General features: G+C 35.7%; 1 protein-coding gene across 6 annotated transcripts in view; it reads right to left on the reverse strand.

Annotated features, from left to right (window-relative positions):
- Positions 1–18,875, reverse strand: part of LOC131438930 (homeobox protein 5) — a 260,066-nt gene that overhangs the window by 49,564 nt on the left and 191,627 nt on the right. For all 6 annotated transcript variants that reach the window (XM_058609330.1, XM_058609331.1, XM_058609335.1 and 3 more), the window contains 2 exons: positions 17,904–18,027; positions 1,377–2,757 (listed from right to left, as the gene is read on the reverse strand). In XM_058609330.1, the coding sequence (XP_058465313.1) occupies positions 1,377–2,757; positions 17,904–18,027 (1,505 nt within the window). The remainder of the gene's footprint in view (positions 1–1,376; positions 2,758–17,903; positions 18,028–18,875) is intronic.

Raw genomic sequence — 18,875 nt, forward strand, 5'->3', positions numbered from 1 at the left:
AATTTGGATCTGCCGCAGATATTATACTACTGATTCAAAAATGTAAATGCCTACTCATGAAAACCGTTTCGAAAACATGCATATTGTGAAGGTATTTGAGCAGTTCGAGTAATATCGACGCATATTGTAAAGGTTTCAAGGAATATAAAACTACCGGAAGTCGCCATCTTGAAATTCAGAACCATCTCAAACATCGTTTTACAACATGTACTCATCCAACCCGTTCCAAAAATAACATTCTTTTCCTGCAAATAGTAATATTTTTTTCCATAGTTATTCAGTATATTATACATATCCAATAATATACATACATAGGGAAAACTTTTTTTTACGTTGTAAATTCCAAATAACGTAAGCTTTTTTACGTCATGATTCGATTTACGAAGTCCCGATTATTACGCAAATGAAGGTTTGGGTGTAGTAGAAAGCAGAAAAATTAAGTTTTTGAAACAAAGAAGTCATTCTAACCCTTGAATATGATTTTACAAATTACAAGTAACTCAGTTGAGAATTGCGACCTCTCTCTTTGAAGCAGCCAAAAATAGTCAAACATGAAATTCCAGAATTTTGTTAAATTGGTCTATTTTTCGTCAATTCGTAAACGATCAGAGCCTATAAAGTGTATAAAAACTGTATTCAAGATACAGTTGTAAGAAATCGGTTAGGCATTCTAAAACATATGTATACTGAAAAAAAATCGTTGTATTCTTTTCAAGAATTAGAAAATTACTCGAAAAATAAAACTATGATCTTTCTCTTAGAGAACATCGTTTCGGAGATATTTAAAAGAACTTATATGTTTAGCTTTTTTTAGGTGATTTTCTGATTGAAAAAACGCATTCAACTTGATTTCAGCGTATATATTTCGATATCCTGCAATTTTCTTTTCGACAGATTTTTTTTACAATGCAAAGATTCCCAGTTAAAGTGATCTGAAAAAAGTGTATACAGAAATAAATCTGCTCTTTCAAGCAAATAGGATTGAGTCAAATCGGTCTCTCCATCCAGTTAAAATAATTGGTTTGCCATACTAAAAACGTGAGCAAAATTTCATCCAAATCGGAGTCTGATGAGTTGCAGTTCCATTTCAGGACTAGCTCAGTCCTGAGGTGCAATTGCCCTATATTAAATTAGCTCATCCGTTGAAAAAGTTTTGGATCGATGTTGTGATATTTGTTCAGTTTAGCGAATGAAGTTTCTTGCGAGAAGTACAATCGAATTTTGAAAATAAAACAACAGCTGAGCAGAATCATTGGAATCGTAAACATTACCGGTCGAAATAGACACCACATATAGGAGTGGAATTGCTCTCAAGGAAGTTTATAAAGTACCAATTTTATCCGAAATAAACACTCATACCGGAAGTGGTTACTTACCGGGGGAGGTGCCGTCGGTGGAGTACCCAGTGGAATAAGCACTTTCCGGCGAGGAGAGAGTATTATGATGTCCAACCGGATGGGGGTGAGGATGCGAGTGCGAATGGTGACCGTTGCTCGCACCATTGCCGAGTGGGTGGCCGTGGTGGGTCTGCACTGCTGGCTGTTGGTGCGGAGGCTGCGTTGGTGGTTGGAGTGTTTTGTGCAGATGATAAGCGATGGCCGGACCACCAGATGGTGCACCGGAAGGGTCACCGTTGGAGTTGCTGCTGCCATTGTTATTGTGGATGTTGTTGTTCACATGATTTAGTTTGCTGCCATTGGCGGTTGCGTCAAGTGAGTTTCTAGTGCCAGTCAATTTGTGAAATTTCTGGGTGAAGCTTGATAATGTTGAGCTGCTGGTGTTTGATTGGTTGGAGCTTGCACTGCTTGGTTTTGCGGCACATATTTCAAAGCCGTTGTTATTATTGTTATTACTGTTCCTGCTCGTAATAAGCCGATTACTTTTAGCAATGTTTTGACCTTTGCTGGCAGTGGGCGCAGTGCCTACGGGCTTCAATAGATCCTGGGGAGATGGATATTGACTGACCGTGTGCACCAAATTGTTATTGATGCTGTTATGCTGTTCGTAATAGACTCCGGTATTTGAGTACTGTTGCGAAATCTGTTGTTTACCAGGTAAACTTTGAATTTTGGTGTATTTGCCCTGTGTCTCGAACCCATTATTCGCAATGTACATATTGTTATTGCTGCCTATAAAGCTGTTATTATTTACCATGTTGTTATTCGAGTTTATTGATGATGACGAGCTGGAACTGATTTTTATATGTTGACCTTTTTTTATTCTGTTCTGTTCAATGTGGTGCAAATCCTCCAACAGCTCGTTACTTGAACTAGTCGCCGTGGAATAGTTTAACGAATTGACCATCACATTTCCGTAGCTCCCATTGCAATTGGCATTTTTTGTAGCCACTATACTCGACCTAGCAGCGGATTTTCGGTATCCTTCTTCCTGTAGCCCATACATTGTGTGTGAATAATTATTGTCTACACTTTTGGAATAGTTTCCGCCGCTTGATTGCAGAGTTTCGTAGTTGTGTTTTAAGATACTTTTCGGCGACGAAATTGTACTGTGCGGAACAGACTGGTGTTGCTGATGTGGTGTTAGGTACCCGTTGGCGTTGTAGCCAGTGTTTCCGAAAGAACTCACTGATGTATGTCCGCCTCCCGATGATGGTAGCGTTCCATTGCCGTACACTGGTGCTGTTGTGGTTCCACGGATATTTTGCTGCAGCTGGTAATGGTGGTACTCGTCGGATCTGGGTGACAGCGAAGGGGCCTGGTCCTGATTGGGCGATTGCCAACCGCGACGACTTTTAGTCTGCAACGAAAGAAGGTAAATATTGGTAAAAAGTTGTCTACTTTCTATCTTCAGATTTTAGGAATTGATGAAACGATGCGTGAAATTTCAAATGTTAAAAGAGCTGGTGACCAAAATGCAAGTGTCAAATACTTAACAGGAGTTGAGTGTAATGCTGATTAACGGTTCCACAAGAAAAAGACGATTTGTTTTTCTATATTTAATTTTTGGATTTGGTTTGGCTCGAACTTTGCATGCTTTATTGATATTTTGATTCTAGTCCTTTAAAAAGAGCCTAAGTAAAAATTATTCGTTTTTCATAAACGATTGGCTCAATCGATATAATTTTGATAATCAATATTATCATCTTGAGAAAGTTAGCATTGTGTTTTTGAGGCTATTTAAGAACCAGTCTTTCACAAGACTTATTCTTACATCAGCAATTCCATGAGAAACTGATATACGATCTCTCAGAATTTCGTAATATTTGGAAGAATCGCATTTTTCTTTTATTTTGCCATTAGAGTGACCATTGCCTTGTTAGGGTGGATGAAAAAATCGATTATTTACGATGATGAATGCCGAATGCCATTTCGCCGAAAGTCGTTTCGCCGAATAGGTCATTTCGCCGAAAGGGTCAACTCACCGTAAGGGCATTTCGCCGAAAGGATAATTTCGAATACATCATGTTATTACTTTTTGTGTTATTATGCCTCCTGTATAACTGATGTGGCACAGCCACATAACCGAAGCCAAGATGGCTGGGCGGCATAAAGCCGCCGAGGCGACGCCGGCTGTGTTGGCCGCCGACCCGCCGTCAGAAGCGGCGGCCTCTTGCATACAAACCTGTAACCGCCTGGTTTGCTCGGTCTATTCAAAGCTAGGTTTCTTTGCTTTAGTTAGGTCCGAACGAGCGGTAGCGAGGTCGGACAGCACATGAATCAAATCGATGTGGCGAAGTCCATTAGATATTTTGTCACTTAGTAAACGGAAAATACCACATACATTTGCTTGATAGATACATACACCCATGCAATTGCTTTGTTGCTTAGCGGCTAATAGTCAACAAGTTTCTTTGGGAACTCCATTCTGAGGTTCATGAATTAATCTTCATTCAAGAGCACACAAATCAATCTTTATTCAAGAATTACAATTGTTGGTCAACAAAACAGGTGTTGATTTGTGTTTATTTTAAATCAATCCAAATTATAATATTAAGACAATTGTAGGAATTGACGAAATGACCCTTTCGGTGAAATGGCTTTAAGCAAAATGACATTCGGCGAAATGGCCCATTCGGCGAAATATCATTCGGCGAAATGACCCATTCGGCGAAATGACTTTCGGCGAAACGGCTTTCGGCGTAATGGCTTTCGACGAAATGCCTCTGATCACTTTTTAACGGTTTTCATGGTAAGTAGACCAATGGGCACTTGCTTAAACACAAAACTTCAACTTTACAACATTTGCATATTTCTTCTAAAACTATAGGCATTTATTGACAACACATCCAAAAATTAGCAGAGTGGTTCAACAGTTATGACTTTGGAATAAATGTATTTTTCGAAGAAAATCGAAAATAATCGATTTTGTGATCCACCCTAACAAGGAAATGGTCACCCTAACGACAGATTAGAAAAATACGGGTCTAATATGTCTCGATGGAGAACGATTCTTTCAAGTATTAAGAAATTCTGAGAGATCGTATATCAGAATCTCATGGAATTGCTGACATAGGAGTCTATTGCAATATTACTAGTTTGGACTAGTTGTATCATCTACTTCATATTATGCCCGGGGTCTTTCCAAGAAGGCAGTATGACTGAAGTTGAACCAACTTCTTCCTACAACTCTAACGATTCTTTCAGAATCGATTTATATCGGCATTGAAATCTTCTAAAATTCTTGAAATAGACGCTTGTCGTCGTTTTGATAAAAACTAGAATCTGTACCTGCAGTGAAAGTCTTATATTTAAATAACAAATAACTTGAAACTTAATTTTCAAAAATGTTTGGAATGAACGAGCATTCAGGTGATATTTAGTGCCAAAATAGGGCACGCGAAGTTCCAAACACATGAATCAAACGAATCATTGCACAAAGCGTGTCGTGCAAAACTGACACATAGATATGCGGAATATTTTTTTTGTGATTGAACACGTTACGACAAATTTTATTCACTAGTAAAACAGGACATATTTATGCATGTCATTAGAGATGGTCAACTCAGTCATTGAATTTCTAACCAAACTGTTTTTATAATTGATATTCTCGCATATAGCGATATTGTTCATTCTTCGTTATAGACAAAATTTTTAAGCATGATGAAAACTCTTCACCTAATTGATTCCAGCTATGCATAATCTTAAATAAAAACCGAGAAATATTCAAACAAGATCTTTTTCATATGAAATTACAACTGGCTTGTAAAATTTTCACTTAAAATATCTAGTTTGTAAAGTGGATATCATATCAGTGTATAATCAGTATATATGTTACCATTTCTCATGAATTTTTGAAGGGATAATAGATACTTTTTGCCCACATTTAGTGTGTAGATATCAAAAAAAATTTTTTTAGAATTCGTAAAATCAAAGATAATGGCTTCCGGTATGTGATTATCACTAATATAATTTGTATATTCGAGACGGATTTAACAAGTAAGTTAATGAAATTTATATCGTATTAATTCCTAACCTACACTGATAAAAATTTGCACGATCGATACTTATATAAACAGCACTTTAATTTAATATGCTTCTTCATTTCAATACTTTTCCAATGCGATTTGTTTTAAGATCTCATGTGCAAATTCACTAAGGTGCTAGATTAGACTATTTTTCACTTAGCTTTGATGTGTTTTTTACTTTGGATGTGATGTGTTTTGCTATTGAATCGAATTACATGAGTTAAACACATCATTTTCTAGTGGTAATGAGTACAGCACAAAAGTATGTGCAAAACACTTGATTTGGTCAACTGTGTTTCACTTGAAATCTATGTGGAAAACAATGTGACATTCGTTTGAAATTTATATAGAATCTAGAGGTAGCGATATATCTTATAGTTTTGAAGTGTATTTCATGTATCATGTACGAGGTCTGTTCAAAAAGTTCCCGGATTTTTTTAATTGCGCGCGTCTGAAGAGTCCGGTGGTCAAAATTTTTTTTTATTGTGTTGGTACATATGTCCCTAATGTATGGTGAAATTTTCAGCTGTATTCATTGTTTACATTCTGTCTTGTAGCGGCAGGTGTAGACGAGTTTTTTTGAGCTCGGCGAATTTTGTTAGTTTAAACAATGGAAGAATTGAAGAGTCAAAGAATTTGTATTAAATTTTGCCTTGAAAATGAAATAAAGTGTAACCAAGTGTGCGAAATGTTATAGAGAGCCTACGGTGAGTCTGCTATGAAAAAAAAACAAGTGTTTACGAGTGGTATAAGCGTTTCCAAGATGGCCGCAAAGACGTTGAAGACGACGAACGCTCCGGTCGACCCAGCACGTCAATAATCGATGAAAATGTGGGAAAAGTGGAAAAAATGATTATAGATGATCGCCGAATCACTATTAGAGAAGTTGCTGATGAAGTTGGCATACCAGTTGGATCATGCCATCATATTTTTTCAAATGTTTTGGGCATGAAACGAGTGGCAGCAAAATTCGTTCCAAAACTGCTGAATTTTGGTCAAAAAAACAAACGCATTACCATCGCTCAGGAGATGTTAAACGACGTCAACGAAGATCCAAATTTACTTGAAAGGGTCATAACTGGTGATGAAAAATGGGTGTACGGTTATGATGTCGAAACAAAAGCACAATCGTCCACGTGGAAGCACCCAACGTCACCAAGACAAAAATCGCCGAGCTCATAAAACACGTCTACACCAGCCGCTACAAGACAGAATGTAAACAATGAATACAGCTGAAAATTTCACCATACATTAGGGACATATGTACCAACACAATAAAAAAAAATTTTGACCGCCGGACTCTTCAGACGCGCGCAATTAAAAAAATCCGAGAACTTTTTGAACAGACCTCGTATGTAGCATGCATGCATGATTTCCACTAAATATAAACAGTTTTTACACTCATTTTATGAGTTTAGAGTATATTTTCATGGATTTCATGTATTCTACAAATAGTGATAGTTTAAATGCTTTGCACATAATGCTAGCGTGCAAATTATTTTCAGTGTAAATGTAGAAATCCTGGATGGCTAAAAATGATTTGTTGTGGTTTTTTTAAATTCATGAACGAACTTGAACATTGCATTTACAATTTTGCCAGTGACGCATTGAAAGTTTTTAAAATTCACATAATCAATTACCTATTACTTGCGATTATCGATATTCTGAAGTGTGAAAAAATCACGTCAATTTTATTCTTATTCACATCATCCAGTTATGTCCACAGAAAGAAATAATTAAATTTACACGACATGTAAATCAATAGTAACATGAAATAGACATGGGTTGAATCGAAATTTTGATTGAAAACTTTCATCGGTGTAAAACTGAATCGGATTGCATTGAATTTTCAATTAATATAACCGTATATTTCAATTAACGCTTAGTTTGCGATTAAATTATATTGAAACCTACAGAATTGTAAAGTAACTTTATGTTTAATTACCTGCTCCAAATATGTGCATGAAAATAGATGTAAATTCACAAAATATTATTATCTGTGTCTCTGACATTACCCTCCCGTCTTTTTTTTCTGGTAAGACGTAAAATTCAATTGAACTATTCAATCTGGTACTGAAAGTGTTATTAAATAACAAACTGCTGATGAAATGAACTCTTGTAGTTGCTTGCTTCTGATCCTTTCTGATCAATACTTCTGAAAAAAGAGTAGATGCCATTATCAGACCCTGATCTGGAATCTTTCATGAATTTTTTCTAATACACTTCAATCGAAGTGAAACAATTTACCCATTTAAGGAAAAAGGCGGGTGGGTAATGTCAGAGACTGGATGACGTAAATACGAATAAAATTGGCACACTTCCGAATACCAGTCAATTGATCGATTGTGTGAATTATCAACAGTTTCATTGGTGTTCAGTTTCAGTTTTCCTCAACTCATCCAACAATCCCCCACCGCTCACGTGCAAATGGTTTTTTGCTTACCGGACGAGAGAAATTGATATGGTGGTAACCCTAGCAACCCAATCGCTCACCGGTGAATCAAAATTAATAGCGAATCTCAATATAGTGAACACCCACACAAACGAACACATATTTCGCATACAGCGTCAATATACTCAATCGAACATAGTGCGCAGCAGATGGAAGAAAATAACATCACAAAAAGCAAGCATCCAGCGAGCGATAAGCTATCTGCCTTGTTGGCGGTAGGTTGCCGATTAAAGATAAAATTGTAAGATGGCATATATTTATAGATTATCTTTTGTGCAAACGTTCATGCGATGCAGAAGGGAAAGATATTTTTCTTGCATGACGTAAATACTCCCTATACCAAACGAAGCAGATCTGCCTCTATATGAAATTCTAGGTGCAGACCAACGATCGAAACCGTCGGCCATGCCCGAAAAATCAGTAGGATGACATCATTTGCCCTGTTGTGATTGGTTGGTGAAAACACAGGTCAATTCTAACATATTGAAATACTGAAACGACGTTGAGATAAATGTTTGAGTTAAATGTTTCCGAATCCATTGGTAGTAAAATTATATAAATCCATCCACACATCACTGAGTTATAAGCGTTCAAAATTATGAAAAAAAATCTAACGCAGTTAGTTTTCTAATTTTTGATTGACACCCGGCCACGTATAGTGAAAAGTAAGGCATTTTTAATGCAAACAAAAAGATTTGTTGTGTGCTCGAGTCCCGACCTGGAAGGATTCTTAGTGCCAGTAGGATCCATAGTACTAGCCATGCAATGATTCTGTACATCAAGAATCGGCTGCGAAGTCTGTTGAAACAGAAAGGCCAAATTCCACAAAAGGAATGTAATGCCAAGACTTTACTTTACTTCTGCAATAACCTCAGCATTCGACCAAAATTGTATTTTGCTCCAATGCAAACGGCCAGCAGCTGGATGACACAAACGTTCTTGTTTGAAGCGAAGCGAACGACCCGCAGCAGAACTGCTTCCTGTGCGGGTTGATTCAATACTGAACCAATTTTCATGAAGGGATTCCCTATCACGTGATTTTGTTTGCAGCTTTTTCACAAATAAGCGGTGCTAACAGTACGCAAATACTGAAATTTGATGTTGATTATTTAATTTCAGATTTGCATATTTTAGTTGAAGAAACAAACAAAATTCTGTTCGGCTTTCAGAGAGGCCGAATTGTGGAATTCTCTTCGATATTAAACATTGTTCGGAGTATTTTTCTCGAACGTGAAGCAGTCAAATGCTGGCTTCATTAGCACTCATTTGGTGCGAAGCTTACACTGCGAAAAGTGCACAAAACCAATCAAATAATTCTAGATTTACACGAAACTGATTATCTCTACCTATGATTTGCAGAGAAGTAGTCTTTCTAGTTCTTTAGATCTACATTTAGAGCCTGTTCCCCATGGTTCACTTTTCGTTGTATTTTGCTTCAATTCAAACAACCAGCAGCTGGATGTCGCAATCGCTCTTGTTTGAAGCGATACACGCACTGCGAACGTCCAGCAGCAGAACTGTTTCCTTTGCGGATTGATTCAATACTAAAGTAATTGTGAAAGTGATTGTGTATTTCAAACCGGAATACCCTCAAATTTCTCTGAAACGACCGAACCGATTTTCAAGAACTTAGATTTGAATGATAAGTGTTGTTTTTCATAAGTTGGAGTAGAATTTTGTCCAAATTTGTCCAAATTTGGCTGTTCACAGCAAAAATTCTGAAATTTACTGGTGACTCAATTGCTGTTTCAATTTGATGTCAAAAAGTAAGCTTCGCCCACCGTCCCACCTTTCTTAAATTTTCATATTTTTACACTTGTAAAGTAGTAAAATTCCTTCAAAACTTTTGGCAGTTTCAAGTGTTTGGGAAAGTAAAACTAACTTTAATACGCTTAAAACAGATAAAAAAATAAATAATATTTCCACTACACTGTGGTGCTTCTGTAACTTCATTTATATTCACGCTACTTCCGTTGCCAAGCTTAGCTGGCCAACTTTGTTTTAGAGATGCTGATGCCTCGTAGTTGCATCCCTCCCTCCCCGGGGGGAAAAACTTTATTGCATTCACTTCAGCCATTTGCCAGCGCAAGTGTTGAAACGCTATATAGCTGGCTATTTGGATGCCGATGTTTCGTTAGAAATTCTTTTTCTTTCTTTTTCGAGCGGCCAAGGCCAAGGATACGTCGTCGGTCGCTGGGTTGAAGTAAAATTATTACTTTTAATATTTCATGAAACTAAGAAAAGTTTATCATTGCTTCGCCAAACTGTGATGTGCTGGATTACATGAATGAATTAAAAATCTAGAGCGAATGAAATGAATGTGACCGTTATGCCTTGAGCTCTGCCAAGTTTTGTTTTATTGAATTGGAGTCAAGGAGTGAGTTCATTGAATATTTTTTGACAAATGTTTGAATTATAGGCTTAGTCCTTGTGCGAATCGTCAGAAAATGATAAAAGTAGTTATTCACAATCATATCTCCTCGTGAATTTATAGAATCGAATAGCACACATTGTTTTTGTACTGTATATCTTTTATGTTTGCTTTTCAGTATTAACTGTGCGACTTTAAATCATGGAAAGTCGGATATGTTCCATAACAGCAATATTTTTCCAGTACAAATCAAATGTGAAACTAATCGAATCAGAATATAGCGCAAAAAAAATTAATATCCGATAAAGAACATAATTCTGTTACTTTTTATGATAAGTTTTGCAAGCAGTTATATGAAGCCCTTTAAAAAGGTACACTCAAATGGTTTGATCAGTTTTACGGTTATTGTAAACAAGTATGAAATTACTAATATAACATATGTAACAAGTATAAACAATCTTTAACAATTAAGAAGCATGCAAATTTCAACAAATTACAACTGTTTTAATTAATCAAAAAAAAATGTCGTAAAAGTATTTGTTTATCCGAAAAACTGCGTTTTTAACAGAAAATATTAAGTTTTGTTTATTTTGTGTAACGTGATTTGATACAAATGCATTGAAGCAGTGTAGCTAATTTTTTTGTTAGGAAATTAAAACTTGCATTCATAATATGAAAGTAATTTTCCATCAAACATTGGTGAAAAATTGATCAACACTGATATTTATCCACATAGTCAGGCTTAACGTTCGTTAGAGAATAAATTATTTGCTTAAAAAGATGGTTTGAAACTAAATCGTTCAAGCCACTTTGATAAATTGGTTGCACTGCGTATATAAATACATGCTTCAGTTATTCTTCCATAAACTTCCTGATTATGAGTGATGTTTTGTGATGGATGGAGATAGGTCAACGCAGAAAAAATCTTGCAAAGATAAAGATAACCTGAAAAATTCTTTTTGGGCATACTTCCAATCAAGTTCTTTAAAATTTTCAACTTCAAAATCCTCCTACGCTTCCGAAACTGCCACTTTTAGCTCAGCTATGCTGTTGTACTGCTATTTGTTGCCGTAGATCCGTTGAACAATGATTCTTCAGATGTTTTCTGCTGGACTACGGGTTGGCCCCCACAGGAGCTCAATTTTCCGGTCGCTAAACCAGGACTCTGTATCGGAACTGGTGTGAATGCTGGCAACACGATTTTTTTGCGACGAAACTTAACTTTGAACGGAATTAAGCAGCTGTTAGGAATCTCAATATAATCCGTCGTGTTCATCTTACAAGATGTGAATGCCAAATTAAGCTTTCCTGTAGCACAAAATCCAAGCCAAACCATTAGAGATTCTCCTCCAAAATTACATCAGGCGAAGTACTCTGGATCCTGCCGTAGATCTCTCCAATAGCCTGTAATTCTATCGGGACCATCTAAATTGAATTTCTTTTTATCGTAAAAGATTACCTAGAGTTGGAATAGGAACATTGAAATAATTAAAAATTCAACCGTGTCCCATTGGCGTGCCATGTTGAGTCTGGTGAATTCTATTCCGACTGTCGCTGTGGACGGAGCATGGTTTGCTTGTTTGTCAAGGGCAACTTGATCTATGCTGCGTTCCCACAGCGGCAGTTTGAAAAAACTTTGAATGCAAAAACCGGATAAATGCATTTGTTTTGGAAGAACCGGTCAAGTTTTTGTCCGGTTTTTGCATTCAAAGTTCCCAAAGCTGATCTCCTCCATCAGAATCGTATGGTGTGAAAATAAAAAAAAATTCTGGTTTAAGTAGTTTAAACATATGCCCTCGGCATCTTATAGCTTAACGCAATGTGCCTTAAAATATGTTAATAAATAAAAAAAAAGATATGGAATTGCTGCATAAACCGACTTTTATCGGTTCGACTCAGCTCGACGAGATCGAAAAATGTCTCTGTGAGCGTACCGACAAATCCCACTTTTTATACACTCAATTTCGTTTGAAAGCTAGTACTACACGGAAAGAAATTCGTTACGGTTGTCATGAATAAAAAATCATGAAAAAAATCATTAAGGTATGGTCATCTAGGGCTTATTTTAAGTTTGTGCTTAGGGCACATAACCGTTTTGCCTTTCTCATATAGAAAGGTTATGCAAACACTGTGAAAACCGACTTGTGAACCGAGGCCCGGAGGGCCGAGTGTCATATATCATTCGACTCAGTTCGTCGAGTACGCTAAATGTCTGTGTGTGTGTGTGTGTGTGTGTGTGTGTGTGTGTGTGTGTGTGTGTGTATGTGTGGGTGTATGTGCGTATGTGTGTATGTAACGTCTTTTTGCACTAACTTTTCTCAGAGATGGCTGAACCGATTTTCACAGACTTAGGTTCAAATGAAAGGTCTTGTGGTCGCATACGTAATTCCTGAATTTCATGCGGATCCGACTTCCGGATCCGGAAATATAGGGTAAAGTGGGTTAAAAAATGTATACCATCACTGAAAATGGGGAAAAACCTTAAAAATTTTTCTAAATCAACCTGAAATGATTTCCAATTGATAGTTTTTATCAGTAGACTTTCAAACAAAACGATTTCGGTTATTCTTTTAAGAATCGAAGAAAAATATTTTGAAGAATACCACAGTATTATATATGATAGTATGATTGATATGAGAAAGGCATCATTACACCACTAGGTGGATTAAAACAGGTTTTTACTTTTCTTTACGTTTTGTCTTAGCCAGTATTAGTCGAAAACGACGTTTTCGTTCGGCACGTCAATAAAGACCTAGCACTTCGGTGCCAATTAAGAAAGCGTTTTGCAAATAGTATTAACTATACGTTTGCTTAGCGGTTTAAAGTTGAACTGTTTAAGTCTGCGCTAAGTAATTAAATTGGATTTGCTCTGCACTGATGAGTCAATTGCTCTACACCGGCCGAAACTTAAGGAAAAGTAAAAACGGTTATGTGCCCTAAGCACAAACATAGGATAATACCTAAAAACCATTTTATATTTTCATGAAGTCATGAAAAAGATTCTTGATTTCATGATTCGAATAACAATCATGCGCAATAACTCTTATTCCATGAAAATTTATCATGGTCGAAAAATGCGTTACTGTCAGAGTGTATTCCATTCGAAACACATAACTCAAATTTTCTTACCGGGTACCACATTGAACTTTTTAAATCAATTTATAATGTGATGCATTGTATAAGAGTTTAATGCAAAGACAAAAAGCAGGCATTGAAATAAAATCACACCTTAACTTTTTTACTCTATGCTGAGTAAAATTCGTTTAAAAAATTGAAATCCACTTTTTAGTCACCGATTGACAGATAATTGACACCATGTAATATCATGAACGCACTAAGTACGACTAGGTCTTTTATTGCGATAACATTATCGCAATGTTTTGTACAAAGCAGAAAACAATGAATGAACACCGCCTAATGAAAGTCATAAATATTATTATGAAACTATTGAACCGTGTTTGATCACTCTGTTTAATTTGTTTCATAGATGATCCATGTTGTACTGATCTACCTAAACATTTTCTGTCTTTATCTGGTTTAAATTAGACGATTTTTGAAACATTGATTTGGAAATCAATATAAAAACCATGCCGCGAGTCTCATTTCAAATCGTACGAAGAGGAGAATGTCGAGTCTTGGTTGATGCATTGGAAGATTATGAACGTCTTATCCGATATTTGTCCGATAAACTTCATAAATTTTATGATATAAAATCAGACAGATTCTTCAAGGCTGTCTTGAAAGGCTTATCAAATGATCAAAGTATTGATGAAATTTAAAATGAACTAAAAGAAATGCTTGGTTTTGCCCCTTCCCAAGTAATACTTATGAAAAAAAGAGCGAATGGTACTTCTGAACCACGCTTTGAACTCCATGAACTTTGCCTAGTACACTTCAATCGAAGTGACGTAAACAATTTGATAACGTTAGAAAAAGTACGTTTCATTTCCCATATTAAAATTCATTGGGAACATTTTAAACGGCATAATCGTATTGCAAACTTAACGCAATGTCGTCGTTGCCAAGGCTTCGGCCATGGAACCAAAAATTGTCAAATGGATATACGGTGCTTGAATTGTGGTAAATCGCATTCGAAAGACGTCTGTCCAATGAATGAAAGCACTGATCAATTTTCATGCTCAAATTGCGATGGAAATTATAAATCCAATTATTTGAAATGTCCTGTCAGGGAAAATATTTTAAACGCTCGTTCGCTTAGACAACAAGTCAAATCAACGACCTTAAATTTACAGAACATACCTGAAAATCAAAAAACCGTTACAAATGCCACGCCTAATTCTTCTAAGGCACTTATTTCTTCGAATTTAAAACAAAAAACTGGTACGCCTTCCAATTCGTCTTCTAACGAAAACAATCCTCTTCTAATGTCATTTATGCTAATATAACAGGTAGAAATCTACCACTTGATTTTTCTAATGTAAATAATCAAAATACAGGAACGCCTTGCAGTTCATCTTCTAACGAAAGCAATTTATTAATAGGTAGATCGGCCATATCTTCTAATGACAGTCTACCTACAAATATTCCTTCAATGCCATTCGCTTCTTTAAATGAAGTTGATTTAGGCGATATAATTGAAAATAAAATGATCTACCTACAAATTCAACTTTTTCAAATGATCATCCGAATGAATTCGACTTCATCACTTTTTGAAGCATTTCAAATCGGATGGCAATTTGGAAATAATATTTTAATGAATTTATAATTTAACAGTGATTATTTGAATATTTTAAATTGGAATGCTCGATCTTTGAAATCGAGTGAATATGAATTTTATAATTTTCTCAAAGTTCACAAAATGGCAATATAGCCATTGTGACAGAAACTTTTCTTAAACCAAATGTCAAATTGAAAAGCAATCCACATTATGTGGTTCATCAATTTGGTTTACTGGAATGGGTGGTGGAGTTGCCATTTTTGTCCAACGGCAAATTAAACATCGAATTTTACCTCCTTTCAATACTAAAGTTAGTAAAAGCTTGGGAATCGAAGTTGAAACCATTCATGGAATTTATTTCATCGCTGGAGCATATTTGCGATTTCAATGCACCGGCGAACAATTAAATTTCTTCAAAGGCGATTTGCAAAAACTCACAAGATATCGACCGAAATTTTTCGTAATAGGGAACTTAAATGCTAAGCATGTCCAGTGGAATTGTAGGCAAAATAACAGTAATGGTAAAATACTTCATAATCAACTCTCAGCTGGTTACTTCACTGTTCTTGATCCCAGTAATCCGACTTGTTTCTCTTCCGTGAAAAACCCGTCTACAATTGATCTGGTTCTAACGGATCAAAGTCACATTTGTAGTGAACCGATCACACATGCTGACTTTGATTCAGATCATCTTCCTGAAACATTCAGACTTTCCAACGAAGCTTTAATTAATCCAATTAGTTCTATATTCAACCATCATAGAGCTAATTTATTGGATTACAGATCTCACATTGAAAATCATGTGAATCATGAAACTATTTTAGAAAATTCTGCGGACATCGACACAGCAATTGATAATTTGAATCATTACATTATCGAAGCTAGAAATCTTTCAGTTCCCAAAGCTCAAACTAAATTAAATTCTCCTATCATCGATGACAATCTTCAACTGCTCATTCGGTTGAAGAATGTTCGTCGACGACAATATCAACGTTCTCGTGATCCTGCAATGGAAAACATAGTTAAGGATTTACAAAAAGAAATTAAACAAAGATTAATACTTTTGCAAAATGAAAATTTCGCCAAAGAAGTTAAACAAATTAAACCTTATTCAGAAACCAATTCCTGCTGTCAAGGAAAGAAATCAAATACTTCTTACAAATGGCGAAAAAGCTTTGAAAACTTGCTCAGCAGTTCGAGAGTGTCCACAATTTTAATTTGAACGTTGTGAGTCCTATTGAAAATGAAGTCTCACTGAAATATGATCATATTTCAACTCAATTGTTATTACAAGAGGACATTATTGAGACGAATTTTGATGAAATTAAGTCAATCATTAGGAAACTTAAAAACATGAAGGCTCCTGGTATTGATGGAATCTTTAATTTCCTTATTAAAAATCTTCCAGATGTTGACTTGAGACTCTTGCTTAAAATTTTCAACAAGTGTTTTTCATTAGCTTACTTCCCAAAAGGATGGAAAAACGCTAAAGTAATTCCTATCCTAAAACCTGATAAAAACCCAGCAGAAACATCAAGTTATCGCCCAATTAGCTTACTTTCTTCTATCAGTAAACTTTTTGAAAAAAATTATCTTGTTGAGAATGATGTCTCATATAAATGAGAATTCAATTTTTTTACCAGAGCAGTTTGGATTTCGTCATGAACATTCAACTACTCATCAACTTGTAAGAGTTACGAACATGATAAAAGCAAATAAATCTTCTGGGTTATCCACTGGAGTTGCTCTTCTAGACATAGAAAAAGCATTCGACAGTGTTTGGCATAAAGGTTTAATAGCAAAAATGTCTGATTTCCAGTTTCCTATTTATTTGATTAAAATGATTCAAAATTATTTAACTGATCGTACTCTTCAGGTTAGCTATCAGAATTGTAAATCTGAATTGCTACCCGTACGAGCCGGTGTTTCGCAGGGTTCGAGCGAAGCTCCAATCTTGTATAATATTTTCACTTCTGATCTTCCAAATCTACCCGTTGGTTGTCAGAAATCGCTATTCTTTGACGACACAAGTCCGTTAGCCACAGATAGAAATCTAAGAGTGATCTGCAGTCGCCTACAAAGAAGTTTAAATATATTCAGTGATTATCTGTCAAAATGGAAAATTAAACCAAATGCAGCAAAAACGCAATTAATTATCTTTCCTCATAAGCCAAGAGCTTCTTCTCTTAAACCAAACAATAATCACATTCTCAAATTGAAATTCTAAGCTCTGTCTAAAAAACAAATTGTTAATTTATAAACAAATTTTCAGACCAGCCATGCTTTATGCAGTACCAATTTGGTCAAGTTGTTGTTCCACCAGGAAGAAAACGCTTCAAAGGATTCAGAATAAAATTCTGAAAATGATTTTGAAGCGTCCTCCCTGGTTTAGTACAAATGAGTTACACAGACTCACAAATATAGAACCATTAGATGTAATGTCACATAATAAGCAAATTCCGACAAAAATTGATGCAATCTTCAATTGAATCGATTCGCTCTCTGTATTAGTTAGTAAGTTAGTATATAAGTTCCTTTTCCCCAATACACAATACAAGTAGGCTTAGAATTCTCTCTAAACAAAAAAAATCAGAATTGCGGAAGCAAATGATTCATGGTAATATCCAAATCATGTATATAATAGGGCTGAAAAGTCACCACTTGTGGCTGGACACCCAATTTAAGTCCTAATAATTTAATTTTAACTCATATTCTAATAAATAGTTATTTAAAAAAATAAACAAACTATACTATTTTTCGAAATGCTTATTTTTTTCGGAGATGGATGGACCGATTTTAATAATGTTCGACTCGTTTCATTAAATCATTGATTAAACTCTTAGGTCATATGACTTGTACTTCCGATTCTATGTTTCACATGAAATTTTCAAAGAAAATTGTACATAAATCCCATGCCGAAATAAATAGCATATCGAAAAAAAAAACAAAATCCTAAAATAGTATATCACACACTTACATGATTCTGAATGGGCGAAACTTCACTTCGCCTGGCTGGGCTTCCGATAGTAGTGCTGCCGTCCGCTGTGTAGGATATCCCTTTGGCGTGACCATTTTGTACGGTTAAAATTCCAAAGTTGCTGCTGTGGTACGAAGAAAGAGAAGAAAAGGAGGAACGTTTGTAACAAGGAAAAATGGAAGCTACTAATCTTTGCTATTTACTTTCATTGGACAATTTATTGAATCGGTTGCTGGTATGCAATTTTAATGACGGTGCAATTATTCTTCGTAAAAGAACGATTTTTAATCGACCAAGTTAATTATCGGATATAGAATATTTATGGAAAGGAGCTTAATTTAATCGAACAAATAAAATGGTATTGCTTTCGAAGATCAATGAAATTTCTGCTGAACCAGCTGCCGTCGCTAGTAAATGAAATAGGTAGACGCCATTATTTTCGATTGCCTGCCACTTTGAGAAATCGAAAAGGTGAGAAAGTAATTGGGGGATCAATTTTGTCTGAACCGTATTGATAGGTATGTTTTTCGGTCCACCTTCTAATTCAATATCTTAAAAATACCTCGTAAATCACGTTAGTGTCAGTGCTTCGAGAATGGGTGGATCGCCAGTAATTTTTCCTTTTTCGTCGGTCCGAGCTCGTCCATTGTGTAATTTAGTTTTCTTCTCACGAAAAGTTTTGCCCTACTCGGTGCTCGTTGTCTAACGAAAAAAACATATATTTTGGAGGTGGATGATTCGTGCTATTAGAGAAAGTTAAAACGGGTAATTTAGGTTTGTCATTTTCTTTTAATTCTATTCTATTACAGTAATTCTACACGCTCAATGTTTTCAGTATTATTAGACACTCAACGTTTGACCGAAATTTGGAGGTGTACAAATGTTATAAAATGACTCATACACTTATCATGCTCAGAAATTTACGATTTTTAGAGCTCGTAATTTTGGAGCGAAGATACAGTAATTCGCCGT

Source organism: Malaya genurostris, chromosome 3 (assembly GCF_030247185.1).
Source record: "Malaya genurostris strain Urasoe2022 chromosome 3, Malgen_1.1, whole genome shotgun sequence".
NCBI classification, from domain to species: domain Eukaryota; kingdom Metazoa; phylum Arthropoda; class Insecta; order Diptera; family Culicidae; genus Malaya; species Malaya genurostris.